At 50.4% G+C, this 18,037-nt stretch overlaps 1 protein-coding gene across 1 annotated transcript; it reads left to right on the top strand.

Annotated features, from left to right (window-relative positions):
• Window positions 1-227: 227 nt before the first annotated feature.
• Window positions 228-9,516, top strand: CA7 (carbonic anhydrase 7). The gene is made up of 8 exons (XM_031457492.2): window positions 228-247; window positions 1,584-1,720; window positions 4,257-4,454; window positions 7,183-7,301; window positions 7,820-7,915; window positions 8,024-8,086; window positions 8,596-8,751; window positions 9,248-9,516. Exons 1-8 carry the CDS (start codon window positions 228-230, stop codon window positions 9,368-9,370), a joined length of 912 nt encoding a protein of 303 aa, XP_031313352.2. The 3' UTR covers window positions 9,371-9,516.
• Window positions 9,517-18,037: the final 8,521 nt, after the last annotated feature.

The raw sequence follows: 18,037 nt of genomic DNA, 5'->3' as shown, positions 1-18,037 counted from the left end.
ATGTCTATTATGAGTCCCTTGACCTCACCCTATGGTTAGATTTACATTCAGGGCCCCTGTGTCAGAGAAGGGCAGCTCGGCATTGCTGGGAAGTCACTGATTGACCTTGGCCCAGCCAACCAGTTGTCACTTAATCTCCACATCTTTACTTGGGGAACTGGGGGTTCAGGGCCTAGGATAGGGAAATCGAGACAGCCACATGTATATAGGGGAGCCCAGCAGCTAAGATGGCAGATTCCTTCACAAGGTCAGCCAACAGCAGGGCCTGAAATAGTCTCCTCTGGTGGAGATCGGAGCAGCAGACATTCTACAAACAGCCCTTCAACTCCAGTTGCGTACAGGCTCCTGGGTGGGGTCATTTGTCTGTCCTTCCACCCACCCATCTGTTTATCTTCCCCAAACCGCCTGCTGAGGCCTAGTCAGAGACAAGCCCTATCCTTGGCATAAGGCCACACCCTAAGATGAATCAGACTGGGCCCGTGGAGCCAGTGGGTGGAAGACAGAGGACGTCCCAGGTGGAGGGCACAGCAAGGACTGGGGCTTGTGGGTGGGAAAATGTTGGGCCTAGGCAGACACTGAGATTGAGTGCAGGGTAGAGGGCCTGAGCTCCCAGCAGGTGTGCTTAAGGTCATGTGGAGGCAAGGAAAGGAGGGACAGATAGTGGGCTGTAGAGGGATAGGCAAAGAGCCCTGGACAGAAGGAGGAAGCAAAAGAGAGAATGAGAGTGTGGGAGGCAGGGCTTCATACTTGGTTCCATGGGGAAGCCAGCTGGTGTCTGTGGGTCTGTCCGTCTTAATGCCTGCTGGCTAAAGCCAAATCCCCCGACTCCCCCTTTGAAGCGCTGATCCTGCCTGAGCCCTCCCCCTACCCCAGGGCTCCCAGATCCCCACACGCACAGGACCCCTTTGCCCCTAGCACCAATGAGAAGTGATCAAGAGCACAAGAGCCCAGGAGTGAGACAGACTGGGAGTAAATCCCTGACTCTCTAGCTAGATGACCTCAGGCAAGTCACTTCACCTCTCTAGGCCTCAGTCCTCTACTCAGTGAAACAGGGCTGGTGGAAGTACCACCCGTTGTTGGGGGGGAGGCTGAGAGGGTTAGATGGTAGCAAGGACCCTAGGCTGGATGTCTTGGCCCAGCATCTGCCACAGTGTCTGGCAAACAGGAGAAGCTTCACTTCTGAACACTTGATGGTCAGTGCAATTTGCAGTTTAAAGGAGACCCCAATCCATGAGGACTCAGGTCCCAGAGCCCAGGTCCCCAGTGGTGGGATTTACCACTGAGGGACAAAGGATGGGATATGGGGAAACAGGTGCGGCCCTCAGCCTAGGCGGTTTCATGGTTGTCCCAGGGACTGTACACATGCTGGAGGAAAGGAAGGAGAGTGGTCCGACTAGGGCTGGAGGCAGTGAGGGGTTTGAGAGGGAGGTTTAGGTCCCCTTGACCCTGCATCTCAACTCAGGGCTCCATTGGCCTGCGGGCGGGTGGGCGAGGGTGGGGCAGGGCCGGCTTCTCTCGCTCAGCTGGGGGCTGGGGGGGCGGATCCCCTGGGAACTGCTCCTCCCGCCTGCCGCCGCTTTAAGAGGCTGCTCCGCGGCAGTGAGCGGGGCCGGAGCCGCAGCCCGGGCGAGCAGAACTGAGCCGAGCCGGCAGGTGCACGGCTGCGTGGACAGCAGCGGCATGACCGGCCACCACGGCTGGGGCTACGGCCAGAACGACGGTAGGCACAGACCCTGGCCCGCCTCGACTCGCTGAGACTCGCCCCAACCCTCGTGCTCAAATGGGTTTGCGGGACCCGCAAGTACCCCATCCTCCAGGCCGGACCGGGAACCCTCTCCCATCCAGCCCCAGAACCCGGCCCTCCTGCCTGGGTCCGAGCCTTGGCTCCCCTGCATCTGGCGCAAAGTCCACTCTGTGCCCCAATCAGCCCCGCCGCCCGCGAGCCACCCGATGGCTGAGCACGTCCTGCCGCCTCCTCCGCGCAGCCCCTGACTGCCGCGCGCACTCGGACCTAACCCGAGACTTACTCATTCAACCCACACTACCCCCGCCCCTTGGCGTGCGCAGCGGATGGAGGTGGCCTGGGGCAGCGGGGGGCGGTCTGGGCGGAGCGCTGTGCGCGGTGTCTGTGCGGGGAGCGCGCACCGCGTGTGTGCTGGGACCTCCAGGGAGCCGGGCTCTGCGTGGGCAAGGGCGCTGTGTCCCCGGCACAGTGTCCCCGCCTAAGTGTCCGAGCTTTCGTGTGTGGGCAGGTATGTGAAGTGAAGTAAGGGGGCATTTGGGGGAGCACGGATGTGTCTGCATCGGTCAGAATGAACACATCCTGGTGTGAGGCATGGGAGCCCGTGGGCCACGCCAGCCTGCTGTTCTGACCAGGAGAATAGCTCCTTGATCCTACCTCAGTTTCCTTAGGATGCAGAGGAAGGGAGAAGAGGCAGGAGGTGAGAGCCAGATGGCTTGAATGTGGGTCTGGGGCAGGTCAGTTCCTTTTGGGCTATTTCTTAGCAAGCTGGGATGCAGGTGTGGGATACCCTTATTGCCTTCATCAAGGTAAACAATGAGGACCCAAGCTCCTGGCCACCAGGAGAAAACAGAGGCAAGGCAAGTGGTGGCAGGGAGAAGGGAAAGTGCTGGTGGAAGGAATAACCCCCATCCCCACTTCTCTGGGAAGAGGCAGGTATTCTGTGAGGGTGGGTAGGGGTCCTGGGCTACAGTCTGGAGATCAGGAGGTTGCAACTGGCCAGAAGGAGTTAGGGAAGTGCTGTGGTGTCTCTGTCCCCCTCTGGCAACACAAGCACACAAGAGAACACTAGATCTGACCATGCAAAAGCTAGAAAGAGATGTTTGGAAAAATACAACAGAGACCAGCAGAGATGGAGAGAGGCAGAGAAGGGACGGATTGACAGAATCTATGGAAAACCATTTTTCCCCCAGCATCTGTTACAAGGCAGGTTCTGGGCGCTTCCCTCAGAGTCAGTCCTCTGACTCCAGCCTTCTTTCCAGTTCTACCCACCAGCTCCGAGCATTGGCATCCCATAGGGCCTGTCTCATGGCCAGCCACCCTCAAGCCTCTGCCTCTCTTCCAGACTTGGGTCATCCACTCAGGGACACTGAGGGAGGGAAGACAGATGATGGAGGTGCCAGCATGTGGCATGCTCACAGGACTTCAAAAATAAACCAGTGGGTCTGGGCCACGATTCTGAGTCATCCATTGGGGACACAGCTCTGTCGGCACCTGCTGCTGTTTTCTCAGGAAAACTTAAGAAGCCAAAAAATGAAGAGAAGCACCAGCCGGAAATAGCTCTAAAAATAGGCTGCATCTCAGGATGTTCCCCAGGGAGATGCTGAGCCTCTCGGCTGCAGATGGAGCCTCTGGGAGGCAGGTGGTGGGTGCCCGTGGGTGTGCAGACAGGTGTGTGTGTGTGTGCACGAGCATGTTTTGCTGTAGTATCCTAGTGAAGACCTGGGTTTGCAATAGGGGCTATCTGTGTGTGAGGGTGTGTATGTGTGTGTCACATGTAGTTGGTGGGGCTGCATGTGTGTTTGTACAAATGTGTGTTGCTGGGTCTGGCTGCTGTGGGTGCAGTGAGCTCAGGTCACTGTGCACATATGTGTGCACACATGAAAGACCTGCAATGTGCCTGGGGAGGGCAGTTGGGGGTGGTGTATGTACACACAGTGTGTTTATACCAGTGCCCAAGTGTGCGTGTGCACATGCGTGAGTGGCCCTCAGTTTCCTCATCTGTGAAATGGGGATCATGCTTGTTTCTGCTTCACAAGGAGCAAATGCATGTCACAGAGCCAAAGTGAGGCTGATGTGAGCTTTAGTTATTATTATCACAGACACCAACAGGAACATGGCCAGGGTGCAAGAAGAGGCCAGATACCTGGTAGGGTCAGGTCAGGGACATTGGGTGCCTATGGGCTTCTCTGATCATGTGTTGAGTTTTGGGGAGGATCCACTGCCCAGAACGGCCCCTCAGCCTGTAGCTGTATCATGCTCCCTTCCATGAGTTACCACTCTGGGCCTCTTACCATCTCTGCATGGTGAGTTTTAGTAAGGTCATTTCACTGACAAGGAAATGGAGGCTGAGAGGGGAAGTGGCAGAGGTGGGACTGGAGTTCCAGACTGCGTGGCGCCAAAGCAGGGGCTAAGCTCTGAAAGGACACCACAGAGACTATCCCCTACAGGTGGCCTCAGCCTGGAGCCCAGAGATCCAGGCTTCCCTGAATCCTTGCCTTCTCCCTGCGTGCAGGCCCCTCACACTGGCACAAGCTGTATCCCATTGCCCAGGGAGACCGCCAGTCACCAATCAATATCGTGTCCAGCCAGGCTGTGTACTCGCCCAGCCTTAAGCCACTAGAGCTTTCCTATGAGTCCTGCACGTCCCTCAGCATCACCAACAATGGCCACTCTGTCCAGGTGGACTTCAATGACAGCGATGATCGAACTGGTAAGTGGCCCCTGCCAGACCCTGGCACCCTTCCCCCTGGGGTCCTAACCCTCTTTTGGGTAGGCTCAGGAGGGGCAGCACGCTGTGGTAGGGAAGGAAGGCTCCACTTCTTACCAGTTGTGAAGCCTTGGGCTGAGCCTCAGTCTCCTGGTGTGTAAAATGGGAGCATTATGACTTATTTTCCTTCCTAGGATCATGGAGAGGAAAAATAAAGAACTGAAGTGACATTTGTGGTGCTGGCATACAGCGGATGCTCAAGAAATGCTAATATTCTTCCTTCTCTTTCATTTAGTGCTTTAGCTTGGGTTTGTTTTCACTCCCTGACCCATCACTGACCTGCTGTGTGGCTAAGGCCAAACCCTCCTCTCTGTGTGATCTGGCCAAGTCCAGCAGAGAGAGAAGGGAGCTGAAACATTCTGTGTGCTAGGCCCCTTGCTAAGTTCACAGGTAGCTCTTTTATTCCCCTCAAGAACCTGCCTCTAAGATGGGCAAGCAGAGACATAGTGAGCTGGGGAAGGCCAGAACCAACCTGGTCCAGCTCCAAAGGTCTTCTCTCTAACCCACCCACAACCTCAAGATTCTGACCATCTTGGGCCAAAGGGAGGCCAGTGGGAACTTGTGGCAACTCTTTCCAAGGTCTCTTTGCTCTGGGATTAGAGTCTGTATTCTTTCATGAGAAATTCCTGGACAGAGGCCTCAGGAGTCCTCCTTAGTAAAGGGATTCTGTCCTTATGACCAGGCCTGTGAGGGTGGAGTAGGGCAAGGAGGGAAACTGTTAGAGTCTCTTATGTAAGGAAGCGACTGATAACTCTGCCCCCATTTCCCCTCATCCCACCTCCCCCACACACAATTAAAGCACTCAAGAGAACTTAAGTTTCAAATAGAAAATCAAAGGGCAGAGAAGAGGAGGAAAGCCAGATAGGAGTGATCATTTTGCTTAGCCCTGAGTTCCCTGGTAGGCTAGGAAAAAAGGGAAAGAGGATCAGTATTAGTTCTTGTTCCAAAAGGGAGAAAACCTAACAGAGCCTCAGAAGAGAGACACAGCATTCCCTGGTACTGAATTTTAAGAAAAGCCTCTCACCCAGAGTTTTGGGGAGGGACATGGGGCTCTTGATGACCTTAGATCACTGTTTATGACGAAGTAATTTCAAATGGCTGGATCTTCTAAATAGCTTTCAGAGGGCACTGAGGACTCAATTCAGATATGAGTAGCTCACTCTTGGTGGGGGAAAGCCCACCTCTGGATCAGGGGCTCACTTCTAGGCCTGGCTGGGGTTCCTTCCCTACCAGAATGCCCAGACCTAAGGGGGCCGGGGACCAGAGAGAGGAAAGTGGGCTTAGGAGTGAGACAGTTGGGGCTCTGCCACTCAGTAGCTCTTTGACCTGGGGCAGGATACCTACCTTTCTGAGCCTCAGTCCCACATCCGGTCAAAGGGGTAACAATGTGTCCCCCTCAAGATCACTGTGGGGGTTAGTGTCTGCAAAGTGCTGAACACATGGTAAGTACACAGTGAACGGCAGTGTGTTCTATGGTCAGGAAAGAGGGAGAAGGCTAAGGGAGCTAAGCTCAAGGGTTAGAGAGGGAGTTCACACTCTAAGATTCTGCACTGCGGAGCCCTGGGCAGGGGCATGCTCAGAAGAGTGGGCCCGCACAGGCCACATCAGGCCTAGCTGCTGGTGCCTCCCTAGAATGGGGCAGCCTGATTGGGCCCCTGCCCACAGCCACCATCCCCAGACTCCCTTTGTCAACCGCCAGCGTTGCCATGGACAGCTCAGCTTCTCAGATAAGGCAGGGCAGCAGGAAGGGGCCTCTAGGCTGTATTACTCTTCAAGGGGCCCACAGTGGGCAAGGCCCTGCCCAGGTCAGCCGTCCTGGAGGGGTCTAGTGGAACTCTGAGCCCAGGGCCGTCACCTGATCCAGGGGCTCACATTCAGGCCTGGCTGGGGCTCCCTCCACTGCCAGATCCCTTTCAGCTGAAATTCAGTCAGTCCCAGGAGGCCTTGTGCATGGCCCCAGCTCACTGCATATCAGAGTGGGAAAGTCACAAAACCAGCATAAGTGGGGCCTGCCAAAGAGGCCTTGCAGGAGAGACATTGGTGGTACCTGGGCCTGACCATTAGAGTGGGGACCCTCAGGAACTGGCCTCAGGACAACATTAGGTCCTAGGGATGCTCAAGGTTCTGGGGAGACAGCACAGTTTGGTGGTTAGAGCCTTGGGCTCTGGACTCGTCAAGTAGATGCGGGCTTATATCCTAGCTCAGTGCCTTGCTGTGGGCAAATGGCTTGCCCTCTCTGTGCCTTGGTTCCTCTTTTATAAAATAGGAATAATAATAGGTTCTGACCTTTATGAGCTACTATGAGGACTCAGAAAAGAAATCTTCTGACCTGGCTGGGTCAGGGCTCCAGACATGGGAGATCTATTGTTAGTGACAATGGGGACCTGTGAGGCAAGGTACCAGCTTCCATGTGAAACTGGGCAGGAGTGGGGATGATGGTCAGGTGGAGACATATATGCTGTGGGTACAAGACTCCTCTGCCACCTACAGGCTTCCAGGATTTCTGCCCTGGCCCAGTGAAGGGCATGGGGAACTGGGTGGGGAGGATCCAAGTTGACTTAGCCCAAGGAGTTTTCCAGACAAAAAGTTTATCCCCCTTCTGCGTACTACCTTGACATGGTGCTGCCGCTCTCTCTACACCAATCGCTACACAGCCCTCTTCTACCCGCAGTGGTGACTGGGGGCCCCCTGGATGGGCCCTACCGGCTCAAGCAGTTCCACTTCCACTGGGGCAAGAAGCACAGCGTGGGCTCAGAGCACATGGTGGATGGCAAGTCATTCCCCAGCGAGGTAAGACCCTCCGCTACCTGAATCCCTTTACTACTTGGGGAAGGAGTAGGGGCCTGGCAAATCAGAGGCTTGACAGGTGCCTGGTCTGGAGCTCTGGATGGAGTGAGGTCACCCAGGGGCCTTTGGGAGAGACACCCTCCACCCACCCCTAGCACAGGGTCTTCCACCTGAGCCCTACCCACTGTTGTCCCAGGCCGTGTGTCCAGAAGGAATTTTCTGAAGGGCAAATCTAGTCCCACCATGGCCTTGCTGGCAATGCTTCAAGGTTGAAGCCTGGCATTGAAGGCCCTGAATGCACTGCCATCGCCCGGCCATATCTTCCCCGACCTCTTCCGATGCTGACCTGCAGGTGATGAACCCTTGCCCACACTTGGCTCTTTTTTGTACCTCCAGGCCCAGAACAGGGTAAATGCTATGTGTAGCCCAAGGAACCAGGAGTCTGGTGGGAGTGAGGGAAGTCTGGCTCTGAGCTCCCATGACCCCTGGGAGGCACTAAGCACCTGTTGTTGCCCCTATAGCTGCACCTGGTTCATTGGAACGCCAAGAAATACAGCACCTTTGGGGAGGCGGCCTCAGCACCTGATGGCCTGGCTGTGGTTGGTGTCTTCTTAGAGGTGAGGGAGTTGGTTTACTTGGGGTCAAGAGGAGCACGGGAGGCCTGGAACCACCCCTAGTTCCAGAACACAGTGGGTGCTGGGCTCACATTACCCTCTCCCTGACAGACGGGGGACGAGCACCCCAGCATGAACCGTCTGACAGATGCACTCTACATGGTTCGGTTTAAGGTGAGACCAGGGGACTGTGCCCTTGACCCAGAGCAGCCTGGTGGCGGGGGAGGAAGAGGCTAGATCATAGAGTGGGCCCATCCACTCCTCCATTCTGGCAGCAAAGGTGAAGGACGCAGGTCAGCACCTGCAATGCCCTGCAACTCAGTTGTCATCAGGGTCAGTGGCCCCACTGAGTGCCCAGCATGCACTAGGTATAGGATTGATAGGATGCTTGTCACATTAATGGTCCCCCAACAGGCAGCACCCCTAAGGGCTGTTGAAGGAAGGGAGAGACAATGGTGCCCAAAGGGCTTCAGAAGCCACAGCTTTTACATACAAGGGGATGGGTGGAGAGGGCCTGGCCCAGGCTGGGAGATGTCGTCTGGGATCACAGACATTTGCCCACAATTTGCATCAATGGGCCAAGGATAAGCCTAAATCCTGTTGACAGAAATGAGTGTGGAGGCTGCTGGTCTGATCCTGGTGGGAGATCTATGTTGATTCCTGGGTTCCCCACCCTGTCGCAGGGCACCAAGGCCCAGTTCAGCTGCTTCAATCCCAAGTGCCTCCTGCCTGCTAGCTGGCACTACTGGACCTACCCCGGCTCCTTGACAACGCCCCCACTGAGCGAGAGTGTCACGTGGATTGTGCTCCGGGAGCCCATCAGCATCTCTGAGAGGCAGGTGAGTCCTCCCAGAGCATCAGGTGGAGGGAGGGCGGCACTCCAGCACAGCCCTGGCAGTGTGACTCTCCCAACCAGCCAGCTACAGCCTGTGTCCACCATCAAGGCTCCATCTTTAGCTAATAAATGTTTATAGTTTTGGGTAGGAATCAGCTTGATTGTTATTCATTAGGACCTGAACACAGGCTGGAAGAGGAGATCCCTGGATCCTGGGACCACCCCTACTGTATTAGAATCTAAAAGCTGCATTTGCTGATAATTCTTAGCTAAAAAGAATTGGAACTGAAACTTGGTGGAACAGTTACTTACTCTTTAGTAAGTAACTAAGGTTGGGGTCCCAAAGAGGAAATGAACGGGGAGAAGTGGGGACAAATCCTAAGGGCAAGAGGAGTGAGAGGCAGAGCTGGCTGGACACTGTATGCCAGATGATGAGTCTAGGATCAGAGAGGACCATGGCACCCCCATTACACCCTGAATATCTTTTCTGCCTTCTCAAGATGGAGAAGTTCCGGAGCCTACTTTTCACCTCAGAGGATGATGAGAGAATCCATATGGTGAACAACTTCCGGCCGCCACAGCCACTGAAGGGTCGTGTGGTCAAGGCCTCCTTCCGAGCCTAAGCTGCCTACTTGCTCAGCCAGCCACCGGGGCATCATCTTCCCAAGGGCTTCCATGTCAGCAGACACCAAACCATCAGAGGCTACCTCCTCAGGAGGCTGTGGACACCCCCTCCTCAGCTGGCTTGCCCCTTGGCCACCCTGGAGGCTTCTTGATGGGACCCTCAAGTCAAGGGACACTTTTCAGCTGCTCTGGGGACAGGAAGGACAGGAGCTGAGCATGGTCCAAGCCTGGGGCTGCCTCTGCTCTCCAAGATCCAAAGGCCCCTGGGAACCTCCTCTTGTCTTCCCCATTGGCAGTGGCAGCGGCCACACCCTGAGCTCACACTGTGACGATGAGACCAAACTCTCTGGGGCAGGCGGCTGGCATTGCCAGAAAGACTCAAGCAATAATTAGAAGCGGGCAGAGCTGCCCTCTCAGCATTACCTCTTCTGCAGGCCTCTGCCATGCACGCACCTCACTGCCAGGCCATTAAAATCAGGACCCAGCCTGCTGGAGGTGACATGGCCTTCTCCCTCCAGCCACCTGCTGCCATAGGCAGGCACTGGCTACAGCTTATGTAGTATCTCCCTTCGTCCCCACCCAGCTACCAAAGCCACCGACATGACAATTCATCCATGCAATGATTAATAAATTCATTCCTTCATGCAACAAATACCCACTGAGTGCTTGTGTGATGTCAAGTACTGTTCTAGGCATCAGGGAGGCGACGGCAGTGAGTCAAACACAGTATGTTGAGACGGCCATGGGCAGGAATGGGTGAGGGTTATACAGAGGGCAAGGCAGGGACCCAGGGGTGGAGAAAAGGGGAAAGCTACCCCCCCCCGAGCTCACACTGTGATGTCCTCATCTGGTAAAAAATTAAATTCCCACCAGTATTCCAACACAGAGAGAAGGGAACCGCATATTGAAGCTGAGGGAAGGGCAGGCGTGCAAGCTCCCAGGTGAGAGAGAGCCCAGAGCATTGATGGGCTGAAGAAGGACCCGTGGGGCTGGAGCCCTGGAAGAGGGCCTGGGACTCAATCCCAAGGCTAATAGTCAGAAAGGATCTGGCGGAGAGGAGGGGCAGGGCCAGATGTGCAAAGGGTTTGGATCCCTGGAGTGCAGGTGGGCAGGCAGGAGTGGCAGCAGGAAGGAGGTGGTGGCCAGTGGCTAGGAGAAACAGAACAGGGGGGAGGGGTTGGGGGAGGGGGCTGGATGAGAGAGATATAGGAGGTGGAGCCCAAAGATAGCATCTGGCAATTTGTGAGGGTGAGAGGAGTCTAAGGTGTGTCCCTGGGTGGAGAGAGGGGCTTCCCTGTGGACTGGGAAACCTAGGGAGGAGCTGACCAGGGTGGACACATAGTGTGTGCTAGAAAGTGGTGGGGTGTTGGGGCCTGAGCCCAGGAGAGAGGTGAAGGGGAGGGGGCTGCTTTGGAGCTGGCCTGGAATTGAGGGGAGATCAGATAGTGGTATCTGTTCAGTCTGGACATTCTGGGGAGCCTCTTATGTCCATGGGTCACAGCATCAACTCAAAGGCAAGATGTACTGCTGGTTGATCAAGACTCCAATGAGAGAGGGGAATGTGACTCTTTGAGCATGGAAGTTTCTAGTATTTGTCCCGCAGCCAAAGGGCCTGGGCAGTGCATACCTTTTGGAGTCTTCTCTACTCAAAAATTCTAGAGCAGATTCCCTGGCCTCCACACCTGGGCTTTGCAACACATGTAAATCAAGCCTTCTGAAGCTTGTGTCTTCCTTTGTAAAATGGAAATTATCTAATGTGAGCCACATATGTAATTTAAAATTTTCTAGAAGCTCTATTTTAAAAAGTAAAATGTCCTAGCCACAGCAATCAGACAAGAAAAGGAAGTAAAAGGAATCCAAATTGGAAAGGAAGAGGTACAACTATCACTGTTTGCAGCTGACATGATATTCTACATACAAAATTCTAAAGACACCATCAAAAAACTACTAGAAATCATCAATGAATTCGGTAAAGTTGCAGTATACAAATTTAAGATATAGAAATAGGTTGCATTTCTATATACTAACAATGATCTATCAGAAAGAGAAATTAAGAAAGCATTTCCATTTACAATCACATCAAAAAGAATAAAATACCTAGGTATAAATCTAACTAAGGAGGTAAAATATCTATATTCAGAAAATTATAAGACACTGATGAAAGAAATTGAAGAAGACACAAATAGTTGGAAAGATATACCATGCTCGTGGACTGGAAGAATTAATTGTTAAAATGACCATACAACCCAAGACAATGTACAGATTCAATGCAATCCTTATCAAAATACCTTTGACATTTTTCATAGAACTAGAACAAATAATTCTAAAATTCGTGTGGCAACACAAAAGACCTTGAGGAGTCAAAACAATCTTGATAAAGAACAAGCTGGAGGAATCATGCTCCCTGATTTCAACTATACTACAAAGCTACAGTAAGCAAAACAGCATGGTACTAGCACAAAAACAGACACATAGTTCAATGGAACAGAATAAAGCGCCCAGAAATGAACCCACACTTATTTGGGCAATGAATCTTTTACAAAAGAGGCAAGAATATGCAATGGGAAAAAGAGAGCCTCTTCAATAAATAGTGTTGGTAAAACTGGACAGTTACATACAGAAGACTCAAACTGGAAACTCTCTCACATCATGCACAAAAATAAATTCAAAATGGGTTAAAGACTTAAAGGTAAGACCTGAAGCCATAAAACTTCTACAAGAAACCATAGGCAGCACCCTCTTTAACACTGTTCTAGTAAAAAGAATATGTAACACACACACACACACACACACACACACACACACACACACACACACTGGAATATTACTCAGCCAAAAAAGAATGAAATCTTACCATTTGCGACAACATGGATGGATCTAGAGGGCACTGTACTAAGTGAAGTCAGACAGAGAAAGACAGATACTGTATGATTTCACTTATATGTAGAATCTAAAAAACAAAACAAATGAACAAACATAACAAAACAGAGAATAGTTATAGATACAGGGAACAAATAGGTGGTTTACACAGGGGAAGGAGTTGGGGGAGAAAAGTAATAGGTGAGGGAGATTGAGAGTTACAAACTTCCAGTTGCAAAATAAATGTCATAGGTGTGAGATGTATAATGTGAGGAACATAGACAATTATTATGTAATACCTTTGTATGGTGACAATCATAACTAGACTCATCGTGGTAATCATTTTGAAATGTATAGAAATATCAAATCACTATATTGTGTACCAGGAACTAACACAGTACTGTAGGTCAATAATAATCAAAAACCAACCAACCAACCAACCAACTCATAGAAAAAGAAATCAGATTTGAGGTTACTAGAGAGGAGTCAGGTAATTGAATGAAGGTAGTTAAAAGGTACACACTTCCAGTTATAAGATAAATCAGTACTAGTGATGTAATGTACAATATGATAACTATAGTTTAACACTGCTGTATGTTATACATGAAAGTTGTTAAGAGAGTAAATCCTGAGTTCTTATCACAGGAAAAATTTTTTCTATTTCTTTAATTTTGTATCTATATGAGATGATAGATGTTTACTAAATGATTATTGTGATAATCATTTCATGATATATATAAGTCAAATCATTATGCTGCACATCTTAAACTTATACTGTGCTGTATGCCAATTATATTTCAATAAGACTGGGAGGAAAACTTAAATAAAATAAAATTTTAAAATAATAAAATTTTTATGTAAAAGAGAAAAAGAAGCAAGTATATTTAAATTGAATAATATATTTTATTGGGCTCAATTATAACCAAAATATTTTACCATTTCAACATATCATCAACATAAAAAATTGACACAATGTTTTACATTTTTTGTGCTAATTTTTTGAAATCCATTGTGTATTTTTCACTTATAGCACATCTCAACTCAGACTAGCCACATTTCAAGTACACAAGAGCACATGTGGCTGGTGGCTATCACACTGGATAGCACAGCCTGAAACAGATATCACTCTTTGCAGGACCATCTGCTAGCAAGGTGTCCAAGCAGGCCCTCTGGCCAGGCCAGGAGCCAGGCAAGACAATGGCAGGAATGAGTCAGATATGCTCCAAGCCTCTGTCCTCCACAAGGGCAGTCTCAGAACATTTGATGCCAACTTGGCTCTCTTTCTCAGGGCCTCCCTCCTCCAGGAAACCTCCCTAACTCCCCACCTCACTCCAGCCTGGCTGGCCCTGTCCCAGGCCACCTTGCAGGACCTTTGCTCTTCCACTGGGAGAAAGGCCAAGACCCCCAGGAAGAAACTGACCACAAGAGACTGTTGAGACTGTGGTAAGGTAGTAGTGTCCCTGGGAAGGGTCCTGACTTGATTAGTCTGGGAGGGCTTCCTGGAAGAGAGGCCCAGAGCAAAGTCATTGGCATCCCAGAGAAGGCACAGAAGCCTCAGCAGCAGGGAACATTCAGCAGACAGAGAGAGGGAGGCCTGGCTGTTACCCAGCATGTATCAACAAAGAGGAGATGTGTGACTGGGGACACAGGGACACAGGACAGGGGTCCCCAGGTTCTGGTGGCCTCAAATGCTAGGCAGAAGCTTACCCTGACATGCAGGAGCCAAGAGGAGCCACTGGAGGTCTAGAGCAGGGGCTAAAGACCTTCCAGGTTGGAGGAAGAGGACTCTCTCTGAGGCTTGGAAAGTGCCAGGCATCTTGGCCCAAATTCACCTTCCAACACAGGCTCAAGGGCAAATTTTGGCAGGTACAATTTATCAGTTCCTCCTGCTGCCCCTTCTTGGTCCTGCAGGATGGACTTAAGCCTGTGCCCTGGCAGTTCCTGGCCTGCAGGCTGTAAGTCTGATCTAAATCCCTCCAGCTGCAACCCAAATGTTTTTGTCTTCAGAGGCATGTGAGGGTGAGCAGATGGCCCTTTATTCCTATCAAGCTGCCCTCTTGGGACAGGCATTGCAGGAAAATCATGGGGACACAAGGCCCCAGAGTCCACTGGGCTCCCAGGGGTCCTTCAGGTCTTCAGAAAAGGGCTCTTTCTTCTCCTCCTCTCTCAGTTCTTGCTCTGAGTAATCCGTCATTGGTTGCTCTGGGTACGGGTGTCTCCAGAGGGCTCACTGCCCTGTCTCTCCAGGTACCCAGCCTCTGGGGGACCTGGTGTGGGTGGGGTGGGTCCTTGCTGCTGCTGCTGCTGCTGCTCCTGAGTGTTCAGGAGCAGAGTCTGGGGGGAAGCCATGGCAGGGATTATTAAAGTACCCAGGGAATCCCAGAGCATCCAAGCTGAAAGAATTCCTGGTCTGACCCCACTCTATAGATAAGAACAACTGAGTCCCACGGACAACAGAGTCTGTTTCGTCTGAGTTAGTGGGAGAGCAAGGATTTATGACTCCCTGTCCAGTGCTCTTCACCCATCAGGAGAGCCTTATGCAGCAGAAAGACCCCTACCCTGAATAACTCCCTTTTGCCTGTCATGGAACCCGGAATCCTGTCATTTGAACTACAGTGTTCACAGTTAAGACATGATCCTCTGCTGAAAGGCAAGTGCCCTACACCTTATGGGAGAATGACTTTATCATCTTCTTTCTGGTTTGCTGTGTGACCTCTCAGTCTCAGTCTTCTCATCTGTAAAATGTGTCAGTGGGAGGCCCGAGGAGCCTAAGGTTGGACGTGACGAAGGAGAGAAAGATTTCCCAGAAGCAGAATCAGGCAGTGACTGAGCTGGGGGCCAGACAGCTCTGGATCTCAGGATATGGGTCATCCAATGGGCCCCCTAAACTGAAAGAGGACATAGTGCTGGGCCAAAACCAGTGGGACAGATGACTGGAAGAGCCTCCCAAGACCCGCAGGCCTTTGCCTATCAATGTGACAGGAGAATACTTGGGCTGAATTTCCTCCCAGCCCAATGCAATGGGGGATCAGAGCTAGATTTCACTGATTTACAGAAAATAAAGGCATTCAATGTGTTACCCAAGTCCATGAACTATGACCCCCTACAACACAAGGTCTGTACTGTAGGAGAAGTCAGTGCTTGGAAATGATGTCTCTCTTAGGAGAGCAGAGCTCTAATGGTGTAATTTCAGGCAGGGGCAGGTGAGCTGAAAATATATTTTGGGGAGCAGCCAAGCTTTTGAAGCCCTGGCCCCAGCACTAAATCCTGAAGCCTGTGATTTCCGGGAGCAGCAGAGGCAACCCAGAGGGGCACCCCTCTTCCTGTGCAGCTCAGGGTCAGATACAGAGCTGCTCACATGGGTCCTTCTATCCTGGGCCGGGTGTGGAGCTGAGCAGCAACCTGGCTGTTTTAGCCAGTGCCAGTTGGGGCTCCAGCAACTGCAGGGGTCTGGGGCTGGGTCTGGGCACAGCAGCCAGCTCTACAGTCGTTGGGGCACCTGCCTTAATTGCTGAGGTCAGAGGTCATTCTGAGGAAAGAAAGTCAGGTGTCAGGCATCTGGCAAGAGTTGACCAAATTCAAGGGGAGGGTATAGCTCAGTGGTAGAGCATGTGCTTAGCCTGCACGAAGTCCTGGGTTCAATCCTTCATACTACCATTAAAAAAAGAAACTAGTAAATAAATAAATAGACTCACAAACAAACAAACAAACTATAAAAGAACAACAACAACAACAAACAGTTAACCAAACTCAGCTAACTTCACTAAGCCCTCGTCGTAAATTGGGGCCCTGAGAGATGGACCTCAACACCTGTGGCACACAAGATCTGACCGCCACGCCTGGAAATGTCAGGCTCCAGTTCCTTCTCCTCCTGGGCCTCTTCACACTGACACCAGGGAGAAGTGGGGCTGCGGCCGTAGGAACTGAGGAATGGCCAATGTTTAGGGTTCCAGTATCAGATCCAGAGCTCCTAACCCCCAAAACTTCTCATTTTAGCACAATTTAAGACTTATGCACAACATTGTAAACTGACTATACTACAATACATTTTTTAAAAACTTATGGAAAAGTTGAAAAAAAATTATAATGAATACCCATAGACTGGCCACCCAGACTCTCCATTTCATCACATTTGGTCTCTCTCATTCTATTTCTTCAAAAAATATTTTTAACCATTTGAGAATAAGTTTCAGCCATCATGTCTTTTTACCCCTACATACTTTAGTGATTTTTCCTAAAAACAAGGACATTCTCTTATGTAACCACAGTACAACCATCAAAATCAGGAAATGAACATTGTTACCTCACTATTATCTAATCAATGTACCTTATTCCGACTTTGCTCGTTGTCCTCAGGATGTTTTTGTAACCTCCCCAAAATTCCCAGATAATGCATTGCATTCAGTTGTCCAGTCCCTAGAGTCTCCTTTTCTCTGGACAGTCCCTCAGTGTGTCTTTGTCCTTCACGACCTTGATATGGTTGGAGAGCACAGGCTAGTGACATAGCAGGATGTCCCTCAGTTGGGTGTCAGTTGTTTCCTCATGAAGAGACTCAGGTTACGCACTTTTCGTGGGAATATCACAAAAATGATCCCATATTGTTTTCAGCACATGATGTTGAGTGGTCCGATTACTGGTGATGTTAACTTCGGTTTTTATTGTTGTTTTCAAATGGAAGCATAACTTACATACAGAGAAGTATATACACCCAATAAACTTTCACAATCTGAACACACACATAGAACCAGCACCTAGATCAGCAAAAGCACGTTTCCAACATCCAAAACCCCCGTGTCCTCATCAAGTTCCTACCTCCCCACAGTCACTACCATCCTGAATTCTAATAACATAAATTTCACTTGTCTGGTTTCAAAATGAAATCATTCATTTCAGAAACATTCTTGGTGTCTGTTTTTTTTTTGTTGTTGTTGTTCATATTGTGTTTGTGAGATCCTCAGAGCCTACTTTTTATTATAATAAATGCAAAGCTTTCCATTATGAGCCTTCAATGAAAATTGAAGAAAATGTATCTTATCTACACACATACTTTCAAAAAATCACTGTAACACTTTAGTTGTAATAAAAGGACATTTGTTTATAATACATATTAAGATATATTGTATATACAAATAATATAATTTTTAATAAAATTAAATGTGTCAGCATGTAAATACTGGGGCATAAGGATGTGAGAAGGCTTCGCATGTTTGTACCCACATTCAGAAGCCCCATAACATGGCAGCTCTGAATGCATTTCAGGCAGAGGGATCTGAGTATTGTTGCCTTTATGGTGTGATTTTCCTAGATGGTGAACAACTCCTGGTAACATTTCAAACAACACAAATTATGATAATTTGCTACATATTAAAGCTGAGCAAGTATTACATTGTGTTTCCAAATAAAATGGAACAAAGTTGTAGGCTCAAATGAAGACAAACAGATTCTTCACCTGTCTAAACATAAGGGTGAAGGTGGGGCAGGACTTTGTTGTATCAATCTGTCCTAAGGGCACCTAGCACCCCAACCACCCCAAATGCCAGGGGTCTCCTTAACCATGTGACAACCACTCCCAGATTCTCCAAATGTTCTCAGGGTGGTACCACAAGTCTAGGGGATGAGAGGTGAGGCCATCTGGGGGTCAGAGAACCACAGGGAGGCACATCTGAGGAGGGAACAGGGTAGAGGGTTGGACATGGCCTGAAGGAGGTGAGGGCACGGGTGACAGCATCGGTGGAGGACTCTAAGGTGGGGTCTCCCACCAGCTCCTGAGGTAGCAGGCTGGTCTCTGGGGACGGAGGTTAGGGGAC

Source organism: Camelus dromedarius, chromosome 9, assembly GCF_036321535.1.
Source record: "Camelus dromedarius isolate mCamDro1 chromosome 9, mCamDro1.pat, whole genome shotgun sequence".
Classification (NCBI taxonomy): Eukaryota; Metazoa; Chordata; class Mammalia; order Artiodactyla; family Camelidae; genus Camelus; species Camelus dromedarius.
This window is presented reverse-complemented; position numbering and strand designations above follow the sequence as displayed.

Bases quoted from the DNA above. Each gene is read 5' to 3' on its own strand.
- CA7 (XM_031457492.2), top strand. From the start codon at position 228: ATGGCAGATTCCTTCACAAG. The intron at 7,302-7,819 runs GTAAGACCCTCC...TTGCCCCTATAG, and splicing joins GCAAGTCATTCCCCAGCGAG to CTGCACCTGGTTCATTGGAA. The intron at 8,752-9,247 runs GTGAGTCCTCCC...TGCCTTCTCAAG, and splicing joins TCAGCATCTCTGAGAGGCAG to ATGGAGAAGTTCCGGAGCCT.